This window comes from Prionailurus bengalensis, chromosome E2 (assembly GCF_016509475.1).
Source record: "Prionailurus bengalensis isolate Pbe53 chromosome E2, Fcat_Pben_1.1_paternal_pri, whole genome shotgun sequence".
Classification (NCBI taxonomy): Eukaryota; Metazoa; Chordata; class Mammalia; order Carnivora; family Felidae; genus Prionailurus; species Prionailurus bengalensis.
Genome location: NC_057352.1, coordinates 10,465,802 through 10,487,088, shown reverse-complemented (window position 1 = coordinate 10,487,088; position 21,287 = coordinate 10,465,802). Strand labels below are relative to the sequence as shown.

The following is a 21,287-nucleotide window of genomic DNA, read 5'->3' as shown; positions in this document are numbered from 1 at the left end:
ACTGTGGGTTGCCAGAGGCTCAGGGAGGAGGGAGGGGGTAAGGCACAGGGGATTTTTAGGGAACTGAAACTATTTCATATGATAGTGTATGGTGAATACATAACATGAGCATTTGTCGAAAACAAAAGAACTGTAAAACACAGAGGAGGGAACCTTAGTATAACCATAAGCTTTGATTAATAGCCATGCATCAATACTGGCTCATCAATTACAACAAACGTACCATAACAACGTAAAGCGTTAACAGGAGAGGGACACGTGGGTGGCTCAGGTTAAGCTTCCGACTTCAGCTCAGGTCATGATCTCACAACTCGTGAGTTCAAGTCCCGCATCGATAGAGCTCTGTGCTGGCAGCTCAGGGCCTGAAGCCTGCTTCAGATTCTGTGTCTCCCTCCCTCTCCACCCCGCCCCCCCCCCACATTCATGCTCTGCCTCTCTCTCTCTCTCTCTCTCTCAAAACTAAATAAACATTGGGGCGCCTGGGTGGCTCAGTGGGTTGAGCGTCCGACTTCGACTCAGGTCACGATCTCGCGGTCCGTGAGTTCGAGCCCCGTGTCGGGCTCTGGGCTGATGGCTCGGAGCCTGGAGCCTGCTTCGGATTCTGTGTCTCCCTCTCTCTCTGACCCTCCGCCTTTCCTGCTCTCTCTCTGTCTCAAAAATAAATAAACGTTAAAAAAAAAAAAATAAAAAAAAAAAAGTAAATAAACATTTAAGGCATCTGCTCAATTTTCTACAAACCTAAAACTGTCCTAAGAAACAATCTATATTAATTTAAAAGACCCACACTCGTGGGGCGCCCGAGTGGCTCAGTCGGTTAAGTATCCAATTCTTGAGCTCAAACTCAGGTCTTGATCTCAGGGTCATGAGTTCAAGCCCCATGTTGGGCTCCGTGCTGGGTTTGTGAAGCCTACATAAATAAATAATTAAAAAAAATAAAAAATCCACACTCGTTATGAGAAAATACAGAACGTAAGTATATAGACACATAGGACTACATTAGCAGACCTTAAAATCCCTCAACCCCAGATGCCTGGCTGGCTCAGTGAGTGGCACGTGTGACTCTCGCTCTCAGGGTTGTGAGTTCGATCCCCACGTGGGGGTAGAGATTACTTAAATATAAAATCTTGAAAAAAAAAAAAAAAAAAAAAGCCTCAAACTCTAGTTCCTAATCGAAGCTGTGGTGTGCCCTCCATTTCTTGTCTCAGGTTGAAAGTCTGAATCTCTGCTAGCATATCAATGTCAAGTGTAACATTATATGATTGAATTATTCGTTAGGACAGATGATGCTGAGTCATGGGACACAGGGATGTATTTTAGAGCTACTAACTTTAAAAGCATTTTTCATCAAAACTTGAAAATCTACATCAATTTTTCTTACCAATTTTGCTGGGGAGAAAAAACAGTACAGAAACCAAACAAATAATCTAAATGCCCGTTTAAGCTCCGTGTTATAACAAGATAAACATCTGACTTCTGACTCTACGGCCCTTGAGATAATTTGCTCCAATTTTCCACAACAGGTCATTTCTCAATGGTGGACAACGGTCAGCTACACCATGGATAAATCAGCAATTTCTGGGGGGCAGGGACATCCTGAGTCCTGCCAAGGCCATGGGAAGAAGAGGGAAGTCTCAGGATGGCTAATGGAGATCAGCCACTGACTGGGCTCGAACCCCAGCTCCTACACTACAAGGCTGCCACCTGGCTGGTTTCCCGGCTCTGTTTTCCTCACCTGTCAAACGGGGATAAAAACAGTATCTCATCTTGCAGGCTTAAAACCCACGTAACACGCGGTGCAAGAATGCCCAGCAGGCAGCAAGTGCTTAGCAAACAAGGGTGGTTTACCCGGCTCCGCGGGGGCCCCTGCGAGGCAGATACTCACCGGTGCATACGGGGGGCTGTACTCTCTGTACTTGCGGTGCCCCTTCTCGCTGGGGCTGAAATCCGAGTCATCTGAAAAGTCCGAGAAGTCATCACTGGAAGAAGCGTGGCGCTGCAGTGGCAGAAGAAACGGACTTAGTGATTGCGCTGCGGGCAGTGTCAGCCCAGGGACAGTCGCTGCCGGAATGTGCCCGAAGGGCCCAGCGCTCCCTGCCAAACACCTCACCTAAGGGCATTTAGTGGCAATGGAGCATGAGCCACGGACTCTTTAAAGAAAAATAAAACTGTTTATCCAATTTGGGGAAGGAATAAGCACCACTATTACGCGTGCCCTCTGGCCTCCGAGGCGAGCTCGGCCCCCGGGGCTCCGCTCCGGCCCGGTGCACGCAGCCCGGCCCCGGCGCACCCTCCCAGACCTACTTTGTGCTTGGATTTCCTCCTCTTCTTCGACCTCCTCTTCTCCTTCTCCCTCTCTTTCTTCCGCTTCCGCTTCAGTCTCCGGTGAGACTTCTCCTCGTCCGAATCGCTATGGTGCTTCTCCCCCTTTTCCTTCCGGCTCCTCTCGGGCCCTCCGGAGGTGTCCTGGGTCTCCTCGGCCCCATCATCCTCCAGTTCACCTTCTTCCAACTCACCATCTTCCCTATAAACCAATCCCAAAGCCAGTATGAAGCCGGGGTGTGAGAGGGGATGTCCAAGGGCTGCGGGGTGGCCCCGGTGGACAGGAAGAGAGCGAGGCCTTCCTCGGGAGGACTGGGGGCCGCTGCCTCTCGGCCCCCCCCCCTCTCCAAGGACTGCGCCTACTCTCGTGTAACCTGGCTGGGGGACAGCGGGTGGGGGCCCGACACCGCTGGATTTTCAAGGCGCAGCCACTGATACGGGGACCACCCTAAGTCAGTATTTCTCAGAGTGCTCCAAGGACCTCGAATTCTAAAGAAGAAAAGCGACAAGGTTCTGTGGTCAAATGAGGGGAGGAAATCCCCACCTTGGGGCATCACAGTGCTTAATGCTCTAATGGAAGTTCCCAGAGGTCTTACCGTCCAGAAGCCTGCGCAGCCCTGCTTTAAGAGCATTTCCAGGACTTACTTGACCAGAGAGGCTGCTGTCTCTCAGGGAACACGGATTAGCATCCGTCCCAGAGTGCAGTGGTGCACAGCGGCCTGAGGTCACGGGCTTGGTCCTAGTCCTATGGATGTGTCCTGTGAGCTGAGGGTGGTGGCTGTGCACAGTGGGGACAGGGCCGTGGTTCTAAACCAGAGGCGGCCCCCGGTCTCCTGGACCCAACCCGCAAGCAGGCTCGGGCTGTGCCCAAGGACACAATGTATTTCACCAAAGCCCCGTAAGAACTACCAGTGACAAGCTCTGGTCTCCAGAGGTCTCACCCACAGCCTGGGCTGCACAGCTCTGGGCTGGGGAGCCGGGGGGCAACCGAGCAGGTGAAGAAAGGGGAAGGGGTGAGCGAAGGGTCCCAGGCCCCAAACCCCTCCCGACGTCCCCTCCTAACAACTGTCGGGGTCGGGTCCCCCGCACTCCACTGCTGCCGACCCCCGGTATCCCTTCTGGCTCCCCTTCCTACAGATTTCCTGATTTTGTCACTGCCCCCACATCACCCCCATCCCTAGTACTTTCAAAAATAAAAGCACTCTCCAAACATGACAGTCGCTGCCCACAGAACATTCTAAATATCTACAGGGTGGGGAGGAGGGAAGGGGATAAATAGGGTTAAGAAGGAAAGCAACTGGAAAAAGAATCCAGTTTTTGGCCAAACCCACAGAGACAGTTGTCGCAAGTACAGGAGTTGGTTTAAAAAAGAAAAATAAAATAAATTCCGCAAATCTTTTCTAAAAGCTCCCACGGTTCCTCGCGCGTGACCATGGAAGAGCGTGTGTGAGAAGACAAAAAAATTCCTTTCTTCTCCATTAACTAGGACCCCAGAAGAGAACGAAGAGAACATCAACAGGGGCATAATGAACCCGGGATCCGAAAGGCTAACCACGAAAGGCTCTAATCCAGGCAGAAAAGACCTTGCTGCCCAGACGGGCCCGGGCTCAGAGTGGGAACAAGCCCGCCCCCAGAGCCCCCGCAGGTTCTACGGGGCTCTGTAGAGAAACACCACACTGGTGATGCTCCAAGAGTCCTTCGCGTCCTTTCACTCACGCAACCCCCTTTGTCCGCCCCGGGTGGCGCTGCTCCCCAAATGTCAAGGAGCCTCTCTTAATTCTCGTTCCCCATTCAAAGCGGTCAGGTCAGCTTAAAACCCAAGCGGCCCCAACCCCACGGACAGCCCGGCAGAGGTCAAGGGCAGCTCTCTCACACACAGCGCGGGACACAAAGTTTGTTCAGATGTTTCAAAGGAAACAAGTCAGGGAGGTGACCGACGTGCGTCTCGGGTCGTCTCCTTGCAAATCGCCAGGGTGGGGGGTGGGGGGCAGCCCCGCAGAACGATGCAGAGTAAAGCGGGGAGGAGCCGGCATTCCTGACAAGTGAGGCACCTTCCGGCTTGGGCTTGGGTGCGGCCCACGGAACGGGGTGTGGGACGAAGCTGCCTCGGCTGGAGTGGCCTTGCCCACAGTAAAAGTGCCACCCGACTGGGGAAACTGGTTTCGGCGAGCTCTCCAGCCGGAGGGAGCAGGGCAGGCTCCCTGCTGCCTGGAACCAGGGCGGACGCCAGGGTGTGGTTCCCGCAGCAAACAGGAGGCACGTCCCTCCCTGCTGGGAACACCGTGGGCAGACCAGCTTGCCACACCTCAGGAGAAACACAGGGAGACAGACAGACAAAATGGAGCTGAGGAAGGCCCAGAGACAGACCGAGGATGGCGGGGATGGAGGCCCGTGCTCCATGAAGAAAAGCTAAAAAGCGCATCGCTCTTAACCAACAGTCTGGAAAGGAAACAGCTCGGAGGGACATGTTGGAAAAGCGGCCAGAATCTCCGGGCAGGTGGGGACGGAGGGGACACAGGGAGACAAGAAGGGCCCGGGCTCCCAGAAGCCCTGATGAAAGAAAATAAGGCTCCCAGAGCAAAAGACCCTCATGGAGCCAGAAGAAGCCTATCAGAGCGGAAGGGATGGCAAGACGCTTTGAACTCTCTCCTCTCAGGCAGGTGGATCGCAAAGGGAGGACAGGTGATGGGACTTGTCAAGGGCAGACATTGCAGACACTCCCTTACCTCCGCCCACAGCACGACAGGGCAGGCCAAGGTCTTGCCCAGGGTCAGGGTCAGGCTCCATCCCTGTCCCGCACCCACAAGCCAGCTTGCCTGAATACGTGGGCCGGGTCTACACCTGACACCTGGGGGCTGGCTACAAAGACCACCCGAGCGACTCCGAAGTCCTCACCGCCAGCAAGAAAGATTCCTAGGGGGCACTTGGGTGGCTCCTTCGGTTAAGTGTCCAACTTCATCTCGTGGTTTGGGAGTTCAAGCCCGGCATCGGGCTCTGTGCTGACAGCACAGAGACTGCTTGGGATTCTCTCTCTCCCTCTCTCTGCTCTTCCCCCACTCGTACACATACTCTCTCAAAATAAATAAACTTAAAAAAAAAAAAAAAAGAATGATTCCGAAGAAAGCCCTTTCATGCCGAAGGACTTCCCAAAGCAAGGAAGCACAGTGTTCAAATCCACCCTCCAAAGACTTTCAGCCAAAGAGGGGCTCTGCGTTACCTGTACGAACACCTCCGGGATATCCGGGCTCAGTGAGAATCTACCCCACAACTTTTTACTAAATGGGTCACGAATACTTAGAACTTTGTTTCTTTACACGGACTTGGGGAAAACTGACAAACAGTATTTAAAAAACAGAAACAAAAAACCTGCTGGCGACTTACGAAGGGAAAATGGGAGACTGCAAGGGACACCAGGCCGGTGACCCTCCAGTGCCCACTGTGCGTCCTCAGTGCCATCTGGCCATGCTGTGCTCTCAAACTTCTCGGAGCCCTGGGCTAACCTCTGGTCACCTGAGGGGGTGCCCTCTGATAACACAGGAAATTCCCAGCTTAACTTCTGTACGAACACGGGGTCTGCCTTCCTTATAAGGGGAAAGAACAAAAACCAAGAAAACCGAACCAGCCGGGACAGGGGCAGAAATCCCCGGGGACCACTGACACGCCGGCACAAAAGCAGGCTCCAGGAACAGCAGCCAGGCGTCAGTGGTGCCACCTCACAGACTGCCAGCAAAGCCCATGTCAGAGTGGGATTAAATACCGAGGGAGCTTGCCTAATAGACTGTGACATAATCCCTCAAGAAAAGTGGGGGAAGCCCCACTGCGCTAATCATTTCAATCTAGACCTGCCAAGCCCTCTTGAGACCAGTAAGCAGGAGAAAGCCTGAGGCGTCAGCCTGAGCAGGGACGACCTTATTCCCAGAGCCCGGACTGGCAATGTCCCAGGATGGCCGCGCCAGGGTCGGCCCGCCGGGGCCATCGGGGACAGGCAACCGACCGAGCTGGGGGCCTGACTTGGAACGGGTGTCCAAGAGGGAATGGGAAGAAGCCACCGGCTTGCCGAGGGTCAGATCTGTCTCGTGCCTCCGGTACTAAGCTTCCAGGGCATTTAAATTCCCACTCACAGAGCTGGTGACAGCCAGCTCCTCCCTCTCGGGTCAAAGACTAGATCTGGGTGCCCATTCTAAGGAATGCCTATTTGGCCACTCCACAGGGCACAGGAGCGTGCTGAATTCAACACACACCACGGGCTTGGCAAAAACAGCACGCAGTCAAGAAATCTCATGGCTTCAAAGCAGGCTGGCGGGGTGGGGCACGGGGCCGCTTTCTGCAGGCCAAGTGACCAACCACCAGCTCCGCTTCTTACGCTCTTGGTACGCGTAACTTAGCGCCTTGGTTTTCTCACCTGTGGAATGGGGTGACTGTAGTACCTACCAGGGTTGTTAAGGTTAAATGAGATTAATGTGGATAAAGCCCTTGACGTGAGAAACGCACAAAGTACCAGACAAAAAGCAGCTACCAGATTTAAGAATAACCCTAAACTGGCTGGGGTGCTCATCAGGAAGCACTTTCTGTACAGAGAAGCTTCAGCCAACTCCCCTTGGGGGTCGCTGCTGACTGCTGGCCAACAAGTTCCCGCTACACTTGGCCGGACTGAGTACGCGCCGTCCTCTCCCGACAGACCCTGACAAAACAGACAAATCAACACGTCCCCTTCCTCTGCTCTAATCTAGCTGGTAAGAGGAAGTAACCGAGTGGGTGACCAGGAGGGAAAGGCACAGGGAGAGCTGAGCCCCAGGAAGAAGGGACAAAGGCCCCTTAAAAAAAAAAAGCTTCCCGACATGGAAATTCTCTAGACGAGAGAGCTGGAAGGAAACTGAAAGGGGCCCGGGTTTGTGGATCGATCTGGTTTGCAAAAAAAGAGAAGGGGGTGGGGGCAAAAAAAAACAAAAGGTGGACACTCATGGGAGCAGTGGCTGTTACCTGATGATCATGAGAGCCCTTGACAAGAGGCGGCTAGGTTAATGTGAAGGTCAGGGTTATGACCATTAACTGCCCAAACGCTCAACAAATTGCCTGGGTAGGCTCGGAATGACCCATTAACTAGGGACAAAACTACAAAAATTATGGGGAGGCTCTGCCTCTTCAAACGGTTAACGACAGGCCTAACTGCCGAAGTCCCCAAATCCGACCGTGTGGGACAGTTGTTTACTGGGAGCGAAGGCACAGAGGCTTTCCCTCGCTTTCCGACGAGGTGAAGGAGCCTCAGGGGGTGGGGGGCACCTCACTGAGGGATTTTCAGAGGCAGGAAATTCTTGAAATAAACCTCTGGGCCTCGCACATGGTTTTCAGTGTCCTTACTACCTAGGTTTATCGACCAGAACTCAAGAGCAAATGGGCTCTATGTCTCCCTTCCCCTCAACATTCTCACGCGGTGTCACAACAGACTGTGACATCGCGCCACCTCCATGGTAACGTGCCCACGTAACAGACAACACCCCACCCGAGCAGCCAAGCGCAAACCAACCACGGGACACGAGAAGCCCGATCGCCAGCACCCCCAACCCCTCACTTCAACGTGAGCAGAAGAGCCGGTCTGGTGCTGAGACCCGGATGGGAACGCACCTACAGCCAGAAGTCATTTTCTCCAATGCCAATGGAGAAATCTGCACTTGGAACGGGTATTTGAAATATTAAGTAGTCACTGTCAATTTTGTTACATAGGATTATAGCTTTGCGGTTATGTTTTAAAAAAAAAAAAATCGTTGGGGCACCTCGGTGGCTCAGTCAGCTAAGCACCGGACTCAGCTCAGGCCTTGATTTCAGGGTCTTGAGTTCAAGCCCTGTGTTGCGCTCCGCACTGAGCGTGAAGCCTACTTTAAAATAAATAAAAAAATAAAAAAATAAAATAAAATAAAATAAAATAAAATAAAATAAAATAAATAAGTAAATAAATATAATAATTTTTAAAAATCTCCAAGTTACAGATATGCACTAAAGAATCTGCAGGTCAGGGGCGCCTGGGTGGCTCAGTCGGTTAAGCGTCCGACTTCAGCTCAGGTCACGATCTCGCGGTCCGCGAGTTCGAGCCCCGCGTCGGGCTCTGGGCTGATGGCTCAGAGCCTGGAGCTTGCTTCCGATTCTGTGTCTCCCTCTCTCTCTGCCCCTCCCCCGTTCATGCTGTGTCTCTCTCTCTCTCTGTCTCAAAAATAAATAAACGTTAAAAAAAAATTAAAAAAAAAAAAAAGAATCTGCAGGTCAAATGACGTGAAATCTGAGATCTGCTTTAAAAAAAGGCAGGGGCGCCTGGGTGGCTCAGTCAGTTACGCATCTGACTTCAGCTCAGGTCATATCTTGTGGTTCATGGGTTCAAGCCCCACGTCAGGATCTGTGCTGACAGCTCAGAGCCCAGAGTCTGCTTTGGATTCTGTGTCTCCCTCTCTCTCTGCCCCTCCCCCACCTGCACGCACACGTGCGCGCGCTCTCTCTCTCTCTCTCTCTCTCTCTGAAAAATAAACAAACATTAAAAAAATACGCAAGGCAGATGGGGGATGTAGTGAGATGAACCAAAATTGGCAAAATGTAGATAACTGTGAAACCAGGTGATGTGTAGATGATGGCTTTTCTCTTCTAACGAAAATGCTAGAAAATTTCCATAAGTTAAAGAAAAAAAGATGCCCTGAGTGGGGACCGCCTCAACAAGTTGAGGCGAGGTTATCAAGGAGAGAGCTGGAGTCTGGGGTTGGGGGGGGGGAGGGGCTCCATCACCCCCATGAGGGCCTTACCTCTCGGCCCTGATTTCCTCAACGACAAAACCTGCCAGGATACCTCAGCGTCTTATACACCGAAAGCAGTGAGAAGTATTCGTTACAAACATCCTGTAGCAGCCGACTTCCATGCCAGGCACCAGACTGCTGAGTTCACATCCACTCATCCCTCACTGAAACGCGGTAGCAGACCCACGCTGGTCGTGAGTCACCGGTACCCCCATTTCACAGAGGCTCAGGGAGGAGAAGATACTCGCCTACAAGGTCACAGCACAGAGCAAAACTGGAACAAGTCCTGGATTCTCTGACTCCAGGCCCAACTCTCAACCTCGACCCTGGAGAATTAGAAATCATCTGGAAGAGAATAATTAACTCAACAGGCCAACCGCCAAAACCCCTCCCCGAAATTTATGACGGCGCTGGCAAAAAGAAGACAGATGTACAGAAAACCGACCAAAGGCAACAGCATTCCAAGAAACACCAAAGCGAGGTATTAAGACACTGGGCGAGGTCTGTGTCCGGGTTTCAAACTGTGAGGTGAAGACAGAAACAGAACCTGGGAGAAGGACCGAATCCTCTTGGGAACAATTTCCTGAGACCATGGTCGATCACGTGCTTAGCACTACCCTGGCCCAGAACAAATGCCTAGCAGGAAAAACTATCCTTAAGCAAAGACACGAGGCAAATACAGTCCTTCCAAGATCAAATAAAGGGAAATGAGACGTTCAAAAATCTCACCGAAGACTTTTGCACAGAAAGGCCCAAAGAATCCTGGAAAAACCCCAAGGAAAGGGTCTTCTCCCCAGATGGACAGAGAGCAACGGGAATCATTCCAAGGGAAGGAAATTCCAAAGCCGTGCAACACCAGCAGGAACACTTCATCCCGGGGTGTGCGGCATCCACGCCAGGGTTTGTCCCAGCACACAAACCCCTCCGGCAGAGCGTTTCTGCAGAGCTTCAAACAAGCTGATCGAGAAAAAACCTGGCCTACTTACTAGAGTCTCGCGGAGTCCGGTGTCATTTCCTTCGCCTGAACAGCTACTTTTTCACTCCCACTCACTCTGAACGCTGCTCCTGGTTTTTTTTTAATGTTTATTTATTTATTTAGAGAGCGAGAAAGCCAGCACTCGAGAGTTGGAGGGGGGGGGGGTGTGGAGGGAAGGAGGAGAGACAGACAGACAGACAGACACCCCCAAGCAGGTTCCGTGCTGTCCGTGCACAGCCCAGGCTCGAACCCACGAACCTCTACATCGCAACCTGAGCCGAAATCGAGAGCTAGATGCTTAGCCGACTGAGCCACCGGGCACCTCACAGCTCCTGTTCTTGGTAAAGGCATCCATCTGATCCCAGCTCCTCCTGCCAGATGAACCTCTGAAGTCTGTTTCTCAGCAACAGAGTTTCTTAACCACCTTCTCATGCCAACCAAGGCTTCAGACAGCTGGAAGGATGCTGGTTCTCATCCAAGGAGGACCAATTTCTATTATTCCAGAAAGGAAAATCAAATCACTTAACTTGTGAACCAAGCCTCTTGCTCGTCTGGAATCTTTTCAGAGGAAATAGGTTTGGTTCCATTCAACATACATTCAACTAAGACAAAGAATATATTAACATTTTCGTCTTAAAAGAAAACCTAGCCTAGGATTACTAGGATTTCTTGCTCATACACCACCAAAGAATTTCCTTAAGAACTGCAATTATCTGGGGGTGCCTGGGTGGCGCAGTCAGGCAAGCGTCTGACTTTTGGTTTCGGCCCGAGTCATGATCTCATGGTTTGTGAGTCTGAGCCCCACATGGGGCTCTGTGCCTGCTTGAGATTCTCTCTCAAAATAAATAAATAAACTTAAAAAAAAAGAAGAAAAAAAACCAGAACTGCAATTATCTGTATTCAACTCTTTGCTAACTTCAACTGTGGGCTCCTGGAGGACAGAGAAGAGGCTGGCGGTCACCTGAGTTTCCAAGGGTCCAGCACAGGGCCAGGTTCAGACTGGGGGCAGCACTTGTGACATGTTCTGCACAAACCCAGCATCGGCCTCAGCTCTCCATACCCTCTTGCTCAGTTTCGTCAACACAGACACGGGACTATTTTCACAGGCAATAACGTGGGTTACCTAAAACTCCAATGAGGTCATCGAGGGGTTGTCTTTAATCAAAAACTCATTCACCGGGTGTCTATCAAGGGCTTCCTGATAGGCCAGAGAGTGACAAAAACCCGTACGTGATGCATCAACTGACGTGAAAGGGGCCACCAGTCAGCACCCCCCAGGGCTGCGGCCCACCTCCCTTGGCAAGAAGCTATGGTTCCCGGGACTGCTCTGGCTTTCCATGCAATGGCAGGGCCTGAAATCCCAAGGAAACCTAAGCCCTGGTGTCTGTTAGGAAAATGAGGAGGGCAACAACCCAAGCCACCTGCAGCGGACATTTAGCCAAGTGACACTCCTGTCTGGGCCCAGCTCCCTTGGGTTGGGCCCTAACAGGGACGTGTTAGCTGCGATCCACTTCCCCGCTGGCTTCAAGAAGTCTCCCGTTACTTCCGATGAGTGAAAATCTCTTTGACTTAAAGGTTCAAAAGCCCAAGCTTGGGCCTCTACGTGCACTGGAAGGAGTGAAACAACGGGCTGACGGAGCTGCACCAGGTCACGGAGGGTCCCCACTCTATCAGCCCAGAGCCCCGACGCGGGGCTCGAACTCACGGACCGCGAGATCGTGACCCGAGTCGAAGTCGGACGCTCAACCGACTGAGCCACCCAGGCGCCACCCCCCCGCCTTTTTTTTAAAGTATTCTCTACACTCAAATTAGGGATGGAATTCATCACCCTGAGATCAAGAGTTGCACGCTCTACTGACAGCCAGCCAGGCGTCTTTGGGGCCAACTTTTAAGGGAATACCTGTACTTCCCTTCCATTCTCTCCCACCACCTCTGCCACAACAAAGATAACAATGGCTCCTGTGCAGGTAGGGACCAGCCACCTTCTTCTTTAAGGGCCCCAAATGTGGGGGTGCCTGGCTGGCTCGGCCAGAAGAGCATACAACTCTTGATCTTGGGGCCACTGAGTTCAAGCCCCACGTTCGAGGTAGAGATTACCTAAATTAAAAAAAAAAAAATTTTTTTTTAAAGGGCCCAAGAATAAATACCGTAGGCTTTGCAGGCCGTACAGTTCTCTGTACCTTTATGGCAACTCTGAGGTTTAGTGCAAAAGCAGCACTGACCTTATAAGTTAATGGGCGTGGCTACGTTCCAATAAAACTTTACTTAGGGGGGAGAAAAAAAAAGGCCAAGCGGGCAGGCTTGGATCTTGTAGAGCCACAGACTGTCCACCCGTCCTCCCAGCAGTAGCTTTTCAGCTTTGACCTTGACCCACATCTCCTTTATGTGTTTCTCTGAAGTTTTACAAAGTGGCTCTTAAACTCCACTGTACTCTGCTTTTTCTACCCTCTTTCATTCCTTTGTTTTTCAAATGCAGGAGACAAATCAATAAATGGGACTTCATATCCTGCTAATGGCTGCACACTGCAGTTTGAAAACATCCTATCGGCCCCACGACAGCATATAGGTACGGGCCTTGGGCCCAGGGTTCTACCTCTGCCTCCACACCCAGCTCTGTGACCTTGGACAAGTGACTTCATTTGTTTCAAATTCTCAGCGCAGGCCTGGGGCGAGCTAGCACATGGGAAGCACTCAGCAGGTCCCAGGGAGGTAATCTTTGACCTTCACACGAGGCACTGTCACACCTTTGGGGAGACCAGCAGTCAGTGACTCACAGGTCACATACAGTCGGCCTGACCCCCACGTCCACGCGGTCCACCACTCCCCACCATCCCTCTACCAGAAGAGGATCAAGACAGGTTTAAAGGGAACAAACGGAATCCACGCGGTACTAAGCTTTAAACTTCTAGGAGTTTATGGTTTCTGGGGACCATCGGACAGGGACAACAGGGACAAAGGAACCAGGTGCTCAGCTGACTGACAGATCCACCTGGGATGTAACCACTCAGCCTAACCTCGCAATTCATTTTTAAGGCACCCCCTTTGCAGTTGGGTCTCCAGAGCTGCCACAGCAGCAGCAACCCCTATGGTGGCCGGAAGCTGCAGGTGTCAGACGTGGGAAGGAAATTTGAGGTCGGGCAAAGGCAGGAACAAGCTTAGTTCAAATCTAAATAAAGTCCTCCAGAGAGAAGAGCTCCTTGCACACCCTGAAAACTTTTCTGCTCCAAGCAAAGCACGGTACGGGCCTGACTGCTGAATGAACAAAAACCTTTACTGACTCAGCCAAACTCCCAAGGGGCGAGGAGAATCTTGGGAGCTGGGACGGGCCTTGCTCGTCTGTCAGAGATTCTAGAGGGGGTAAAGGACTTGCTTGAGGTGACGAGACCAGTCAGCAGCGGGCTGGGGTGCTCCGGCCCCACTTTCTCAGTTCTCGGGAGGCCCACTGAGGTGGCAGGAAGGCTCAAACCCTAATCGCCAAAGATGAACGCAGGCAGGACGTCAGCATAAGCTCAAGCCGCCGAGACCGTCCCAGCATCTATAACAAGGACCTTGAGCAAGCCAGAAAGGCCTTAAGATGGCTTCCACTTAGTTTCAACCCCAATCTGCTGCTCAAAATTAAATAAGCTGGCCAGGAACCTAAGGGGTGAAGAGAAACGGACTTGCCTCAAAAACACAGTTGCTCTGGGGCGCCTGGGTGGCTCAGTCGGTTAAGCATCTGACTCCAGCTCGGGTCATGATCTCACAGTTTGGGAGTTCGAGCCTCGCATCGGGCTCTGTGCTGACAGCTTAGAGCCTGGAGCCTGCTTCGGATTCTGTGTTCTCCCCCTCTCTCTGTTCCTCCCCCGCTCATGCTCTCTCTCTGTCTCTCTCTCTCCTTCAAAAATAAAAATATTTAAAAGAAACAAAAAAAACCACGGATGTTCTCTCTTCTGCTTACAGACCAGGCTATACATTCGATCTAGAATTTTTCTGCAGTAGAGACAGCAAGAAGATAGAGAAACCAAGATTTGCCAAATGCTAGGCATCGTGTGGGTGTCCGGTTACATGCCCACTTGACCGCAATGACCCTGAGAAAAGAGCATTAGCCTCAGTGCCCACTTCAGGGATGGCCAGGCCTGGACACAATCTTATCTGCTTCCAGAGCCCACACTGTTCCTTCCTATCCCGTAGCCACCTCCAACGTTCAAAAGATGTCAACACTTGCCTTACACACAGGGAGCTGAGTCACCAATTCACACAGATACAAATTCACCAAAAAAAAAAAAAAAAAAAAATACACAAGGAGGGGAAAAAAAAAAAAAATACGAGAGAGATTCTCTATCCTGAGCCATTTGGCCAAGAGAAGCAAACTATGCTCCCGGTAGATATCCAGTATGGGAACAAAAAAGCATTCTATCGGAATGATGATTGTGGGATGCAACTAAGTCCACACCAACCGAGGGGGCCACGTCTTCCAACTGCCATCAACTGATCAAGTCAGAAATTGTAAAACTGCCCGTGTAATCTCCTTTCGTTACAAAGCCAAAAAAAAAAAAAAGAAAAAGAAAAAACCCCGGTGCAGCCTTTCCAGGCTGCCATCTTCATTAACTATCAAAACTAGAACGGTTCCGCGGCAAAGACGAGGCCGATAAATTTGGAGAGCCAAATCCATGAATGAAACCTGGCTCCAAACGTACAGCCCCAGTTTTACCTTAACCGAAAGCACATCATAAGCCACCCGAACAAGCAGCTTGCTCCTCTCTCTCCACTAGGTGTTAATTATGAAACCGGCCTCGAATCATTTATTCTGATTCCTGCCTCCGATGAGCCGACTGCGCTTACACAGATGCCTGAATCGACCTATTAAATACCAACTACCAGGAACCTCAGAGACCGGCCTCTTTTCTCCTATTGTGTTAGGGGCTATGTTGCCAAGGTAAAGGCAAGCACCTTGCCTGCTCAGAAACTCAGCCATTTCACTTACTATTTGCTCCGAATTATTGTCACTCAACTTCCCACCCTGGGTCAGAACCAGTCACTCTGGGTCTAGCACATTCTGTCCACAGGGACCAAAACTGGGTTCTCCGGAATATGGTTTCACCTAAAGCTATCCCCGGAGGCTTGGGAATAATTAGCGACTTTCACCATCCAGGTATTTGCTGTAACTGGATCTGGCTTCTACGAGATGGTCCTCGGGCCTCAATAGCCACGACGACGTGAACGGAAGGGAACAATGGGTAAGGCGACAGGGAGACATCCATTCCTCCCCTATCAGGGAAGGGAAAAGATTGAAAAGAGCGGAGGTGGAGGAATTATTAATGGATAAATTACAGGGCACCTGGGTGGCTCAGTCCGTTGAGCATCTGACTCTGGCTCAGGTCATGATCTCACGGCTCACGGGTTGGAGCCCGTATGGGGCTCTCTGCCGTCAGCACAGAGCCTGCTTCGGATCCTCTGTCCTCCACTCTCTCTGGACCTGCCCTGCTCGCACACTCTCTCTCTCAAAAATAAACAGAGCGTTAAAATAAATAAATAAATAATAAAGGACAAATTACTAAACCGGCTTGATATGAAACTGTCTACATTCAACTGGATGGAAACAAACTCGGAGTCGACCATTCATCTCTAGCTTGCCAGGGAGTCAACAGCTGGGAAAGCCTTCAGTTCCACAGGCGCAAAGCAGTTTTCCACTTAGGATGAGCCTTCCTGGCTAAGCAAAAGCCACAGGAGTGTCTTTGCTGCACTGACAAATCCTGGCTTGTCAACAACTCGAAAACTTGAGCAAATCGAAACCCTATCTGGGAGACAGGACAGACCGTGAATGAGAAAAGCCCTTTTGGGGAATCATCTTTTTCTTCTGAAGAACACATTTAAGAATAAAAAATAAAGGGGTTTCATGAGCGGAATACCCGTATTTTCATGGCTACAACTGGTTGTACTTCTACTGGGAGGTTCGTATTTGATTTCAGATTAAACCTCTCCCCAGAGAATATAACAATTTTAAAGATTGCAAGCGTCTAAGAGTTGCTGTTAAATCAGGGATTCTGAGTGACACCCTTTTTCTTTTTTTGCAACATCCATTAATTTGAATTTTAACTAGTATTGGTACATCAGTTTGGGGGGGTTAAAAAAAAAAAAGGCAGTACTGTGACATTTCAAAAACAAAGACTATGGAAATACAGTTTGACATAATTACTGGGGCTTCTTGGTTTTCATGGATGATTCCTTCAAGAACGGGGGGGGGGGGGGGGGGGGAAAAACCAAAAAAACCAAAACCAAACCCTTGTGTTGGTACGCCTGAGTCCTTTTTAAGTGTTTGGGGAGATACTTTTGAATTCATTGAATGATTGCTACAATGTTCACTTACAAAAGAAATCCCATTTCCTTAACATTTCAAGTCAAGTTAAACAAGCCTCCCTCTACAACTCAGTTGCCCTCGAAACTTGGAAAGTTCGTCTGTGAGCAGCCAGTTGCTGAATCTGGCTCCTGGAGAAGGAATTTCACCAAGGATGGAAAACTTCAAATAAAGGCAGTTCATTTTCGGCTGACCCTGCGCACTGGAGAGAGTGTGTTCAGTTCGTGCTTGAGACTTTTTTTTTTTTTTTTTTTTTTTTTTTTGCAGGACACTGTACAGTGTGGACACTTCTTCCTCCCACAACTGATTTTACATACCTAACCTCCCCACTTCACAGCAGTTACGTTGTGAGTATTTCGAGAGGAAGACTAAGACAAACGGCCCACTGAACTGCAGTTAACATTTCCTTATCCCAACGTAAGTGAACTTTTCTTCCCCCCTAAGAAAGGGAAAAAAAAAAAAAAAAAAAAAAAAGGTAAACAGGATCTTTCAGAGGGGAAAAGGGCCGTGTGTTAAAAAGTTTTCTCGACCAAAGTACATCAGAGGGACCAAAACTGGGGCCAAGAGGGAAAATGGAACTTCAACGTGTTTTGTCTTTTAACGGAACTTATGCTTGTAAAACACATCGGAAGTACAAGTGTTTGGTTCTGCAAGTCATTTCTGTTGCCGTTTTTTTCCTTGTATGTGTAGGAGAGGGAGGACTGGGGGCCGGAGGAAGTGTTCTCTCCACCATGACTGGGCATGTAACACGTTTGCATCAACTTTTCACCGTCAGGCATGTGCTTTCGAACAAAGGGAACAACAGTGGAGACGGGGAGAGGAGACTGGGGGGTTGACACTTTACAGATTTGGTGCTTAAACAGTACTTTACAAATGACTTGCTTAATTTAAACGTCCATCACCATAAGAGACATTGGAGTAAAATGAGAAAATTGGATCTACTTGAACCACAAATCTTTTGGGGAGGGGGGGAGGGGCGGGGGGGAGGGAGGGAGCACATTAACTCAAATACAGGGATCATAAACCAAATTCAGTTTTAACCTCGTCTCCTAGAAATGGACCTCTGAAGTGTCCACTTTCTTCAAAGACGAAGGCTGGAGACAAAGCAATGGACTGATAGGGACAGAGGGATACCAAGGGCTTGAAAACATATGGGCCTTTTACATAAGTTTTTGTCATGTTACAGTAACGCTCTTTTTTTTTTTTTTTTTTTGACAAAACTGTGTACGACAAATTAAAAAAAATTAAAGATCGAAAGGATGTGCAAGTCTAAAAGGGCTCAAAACTGGGTTAGAATCCTGATTCGAACATATCAATTCACTCAAGCATCACTTTGGTCTAAAGGCAGGAGGAAGGCAGGCAGGAAAGGGACAAAAAGAGGGAGATAATTGAATTACTCAATAAAAGAGGCTACTTACCATCCCAACCCATTGTAAGACATACACTTCTGACATAAGAGAACTCCTTAGAGGTCGAATAAAGCGTGTAAGCACCTTTGAGTAATGCACCTGCCCCCAAGAGGGGGCCCGGAAGCCCAACGTGGGCTTAGCGCACAGACCTTTGCTAATCTGTTTATTTCCTTGAACTGGAGTCAGGCTGCGATAGGCTGCGATTCCCAGGACGATACATTTAATTAGAACAAAACAGAAAACAAAAACAAAACAAAACAAAACAAAAAAAAAAAACCAAAAAAAATTTTTTTTGTAAAAGCTCACCAAACTGCTGCACTTGTGTCTCTGAATGTGGGTGGCATTTCTTTTAAAAGGCAAAGTATGGTCTGTGAAGGAGAAAGGGAAAAGGGGAGGTGGCAGTGGGGAGAAGGGGCCGTGGTGCCTGGCAAGGAAGCCCTCGCTAAGACCCCAATCTAGGGGAGGGTCCTCCCGCGACTCCCCAGCCCGGGCTGCTATGGGGCAGCCATCTGTCCAGCTCGATCTTTTCCCCTCCCCGCCCCCACTCCTTCTCAGCCTGCCTTTCCTGCCGCTTGAAAACCTCCTTCCATTTCCCAATCCACTCTCTAGACACCTCTTCCCCTGCCCCGCCAGGAAAGGGAGGGCAAACCCTGCACCCCAACCCTCTGCTGGAGCAGGGGAAACGGGGGCCCCAACCTCGCTCTAAAACGCGCCAGGCTGGCCCCTTTATCACCCTCCAGAGAAGGGCGTGGGGCAAACCCATTTCGCACTTAATAAAAGGGGAAGGGGGGCACTCCCTTTCACCCCCTGCAAAAGCACAAAATTAAAAAAAAAAATCGTTATCTCCCCCGGAAGGGATGGCGCCCCATTTTAGCCCGAAAGAGGAGGGAACCCCACGAGAAAGAAGAGACCAACTTCCTCTCCCCTCCAAGGCAGGGAAAGCAAACCTCACCCCCCCCACCCCCCTCGCCAAAAACGCATCACCTACCTACGAAAAACGAGAGGACCCCTGCCTTCAAGGAAAAACACGGGGAGGGGGCTTCTCCCCGCAAAAGAGAAAGGGGCTTCCATCGAAGGAACTAGAGATCCCCCCCCAACCAAATTTGCCCTCTAGGTAATAGCTAGGAAATCCCTCCCGCCAAAAAAAGTGCGAGAGCCCCCACCCAAAGGACCCCCCCCACTAAAAGGATGGAGCTAGAACTGAACGAACCCCCACTTTCTGCCTGAACTAGGGTACCTCTCCAAGTAGGGCAGGGCACACCTCCCCCAGGAGAAAGGATACTGCCAGGGGCTGGAAACCCCCAACTCCCAAATGCCTAAGAGCGGGGTTACTACTCGAGATCCCCCCCCCCAAAAAGGGTCCGGGAGCCCCTCCCCCATCCCCTTCCCCGAAGCCAGACGACGGGCAGGCGGGCCCATGGCTGCCAGCTCCGGGCGCTGGGGCAGCCAGGACCCCCGTGGGCCTCCGCAGCCCCCCCCCCCAGCGCCCCCTCCCCAGGGCGGGCGGGCGGGCGCGGGGGTCCGGGGGGCGCCTCCTCACCTTCCCCTCAGCATGGCGCCCAAAAAAGACAGAGCGAGAGCGAGGGAGAGCGGGCGAGCGCCGCGAGGGGGGGGAAACGCATGAGGCCAGGAGAGAAAGCAAGCGAGAAAGAGCGAGCGAGCGAGAGACACCCACCGACCCCGCCCTTCCTCCTCCTCCTCCTCCTCCGCGGCCCGGCCCAACATGGCGGCCGCCCCCCTTCCTCCTCCTCCTCTTCCTCCCCCCGGGGACGCTGCCCCGGCCGGGCCGGGGGCCTGACCTGTCGTCAGGGAGCGGGAGGCGGTGGTGGAGGAGGTGCGGGGTGGCCGGGCAGGCGTCGGGGGAACACGGAGGAGGCGAAGGCGTTGATGGCGGCGGCGGCGATGGCGGCTGCGGCGACTCTGATGGTGGCGGCGGGGGGGTCCCGGGCGCGGCCTCCATAGTTCCTTTGGGGGGGAGGGGATGTTAATGCACGAAAAAGGACTGCTTGGGCGTGGCGGGAGGGGCACACTTCAGCTCTGAGGGCTCCTGATAGGAATGGGTATATAGTTTTTCGGTTTCGGAATCACCTCTGCGCCGACCTCCGCGTAGGCCGCGCGGCCTAGGCCTCGGCGGGCCGCTCGCCGCCTTTCTCCGCAGCCCGCCCCCGGGGTCACTCGCTCACGGGCGCGGGGCCCTCATCGGGGCGAGAGCCCCCACACACACCTCCCCCGCGGGCCCGGAGGTGGGGGACCCGGGAGACACGGACACTGGTGGGTGGTTGGGTGTAATTAGCGCGGGCCGCGCGCGATGGAGCAAGCGAGGGGGGAGGGGAGAAGAGGAGAGCGAGCGAGGGGGGGTTAAAAAAAAGGATTTTAGGGAGGGAGGAAACGGGCCGCGGAGACGGGCCGACTGTCTTGTCTGTCTGCCCGCCCTAGGTGCCCCGGCTGCTCGGCCCCCGCCGCAGTCAGAAATTCACACAAAATGGCGGCCCGGCCTGGAGGAGCCGAGAGGCTGAGGCGGGAGGAAGGGCGAGGTGGGAGGGGGAACTGGGAGGCGGAGGCGGAGGCCGCGTCACGTGGAGGAGAGGGGCACAGGCCTTCTCCCGAAAGCCAGCGGAAAGAGCCGAAGGGAGGGAGTGAGGTCGAGGCAAGGCGGAAAAAGCCGAAGGCAGAGGAGCGAGAGACGGGTAGAGACGGAAAAAGCCGAGGTTGGTGATGGGGGTGTGGCTAAAGAATGGATGGAAAGTCGCGGGAGCCGGAGATAGCCGAAACGGACCAGGACGGGATGGGGGGGGGGGGGCGGGGAAGGCAAGGAACAGCGACGATCCGGAAGGAGCCGAAGGCGGTGTCGGAGGCGGGTGGCAGGAGGCGGAACTAGCCGAAAGAGGAATTTAGACGGGAAAGGCTGAAGGGCGGGGCTCGGGAGGCGATTAACAGAGCAAAAGGCTGGGAAATTCACCCGAGCGCAAGCGGGAAGAACCGAAAATTACCAGCTTGAGGGAAGGCGGGAAGAGACTAAAGTTTTAGGTGGAAGAATGGGAGGGAAAGAATTCGAGCTACGGAAAGAAAAAAAAAAAAATAACCGAAAGCTGGAGGCCGGGTGCCGTGAGTTGTAGGTTTCCGGAGAAGGGGAGGATGGAGACGAACAGGTCCGGAGCTGACGTCATTAGAAACCTCGGTCAGTGACGTCTCCCTGGGGCGGTGCGAGAGGGGCGGGCCTTGGTACTGCCTCCGGGAAGTTTAAGGGCTTGTAGCGTAGGTTATCGGGAAGGCTCAAGATAAATGTTACACGTGGGAGCGACTGACCGGGTTCAAACGGTGTGCAAACGACCTACAATCTTTTGATCCTCAAAACTCCGCTGGGAGGAACTACTATTCTCATTTAATGGATACAGACAATCCTGGCGTCTAAATAGTTGTCTCAGGAACGTAATATTAGCCGTAGAGAGCGCCTCAAGAATTTTAGTCCGTGTGGT

The 21,287-nt window shown here is 51.8% G+C and overlaps 1 protein-coding gene and 1 long non-coding RNA gene across 10 annotated transcripts in view; one reads left to right on the top strand and one right to left on the bottom strand.

Annotated features, from left to right (window-relative positions):
* Positions 1-20,982, bottom strand: part of ZC3H4 (zinc finger CCCH-type containing 4) — a 43,988-nt gene extending 23,006 nt beyond the window's left edge. For 2 of the 9 annotated variants that reach the window (XM_043598585.1, XM_043598591.1), the window contains exons 1-4: positions 19,900-20,314; positions 19,611-19,776; positions 2,302-2,521; positions 1,883-1,993 (exon numbers count right to left, since the gene is read on the bottom strand). In XM_043598585.1, the coding sequence (XP_043454520.1) occupies positions 1,883-1,993; positions 2,302-2,521; positions 19,611-19,771 (492 nt within the window). In that variant the 5' untranslated portion in view covers positions 19,772-19,776; positions 19,900-20,314. Of the gene's footprint in view, positions 1-1,882; positions 1,994-2,301; positions 2,522-17,820; positions 17,998-18,117; positions 18,180-19,351; positions 19,558-19,610; positions 19,777-19,899; positions 20,315-20,894 lie in introns of those variants that run through there. The other 7 variants (XM_043598587.1, XM_043598592.1, XM_043598584.1 and 4 more) reach the window with 5 other exon arrangements.
* LOC122493882 lies at positions 2,528-16,288 on the top strand. The gene is made up of 2 exons (XR_006300054.1): positions 2,528-7,997; positions 12,545-16,288. It is a non-coding gene; the product is annotated as an uncharacterized LOC122493882 (long non-coding RNA).
* Positions 20,983-21,287: the final 305 nt, after the last annotated feature.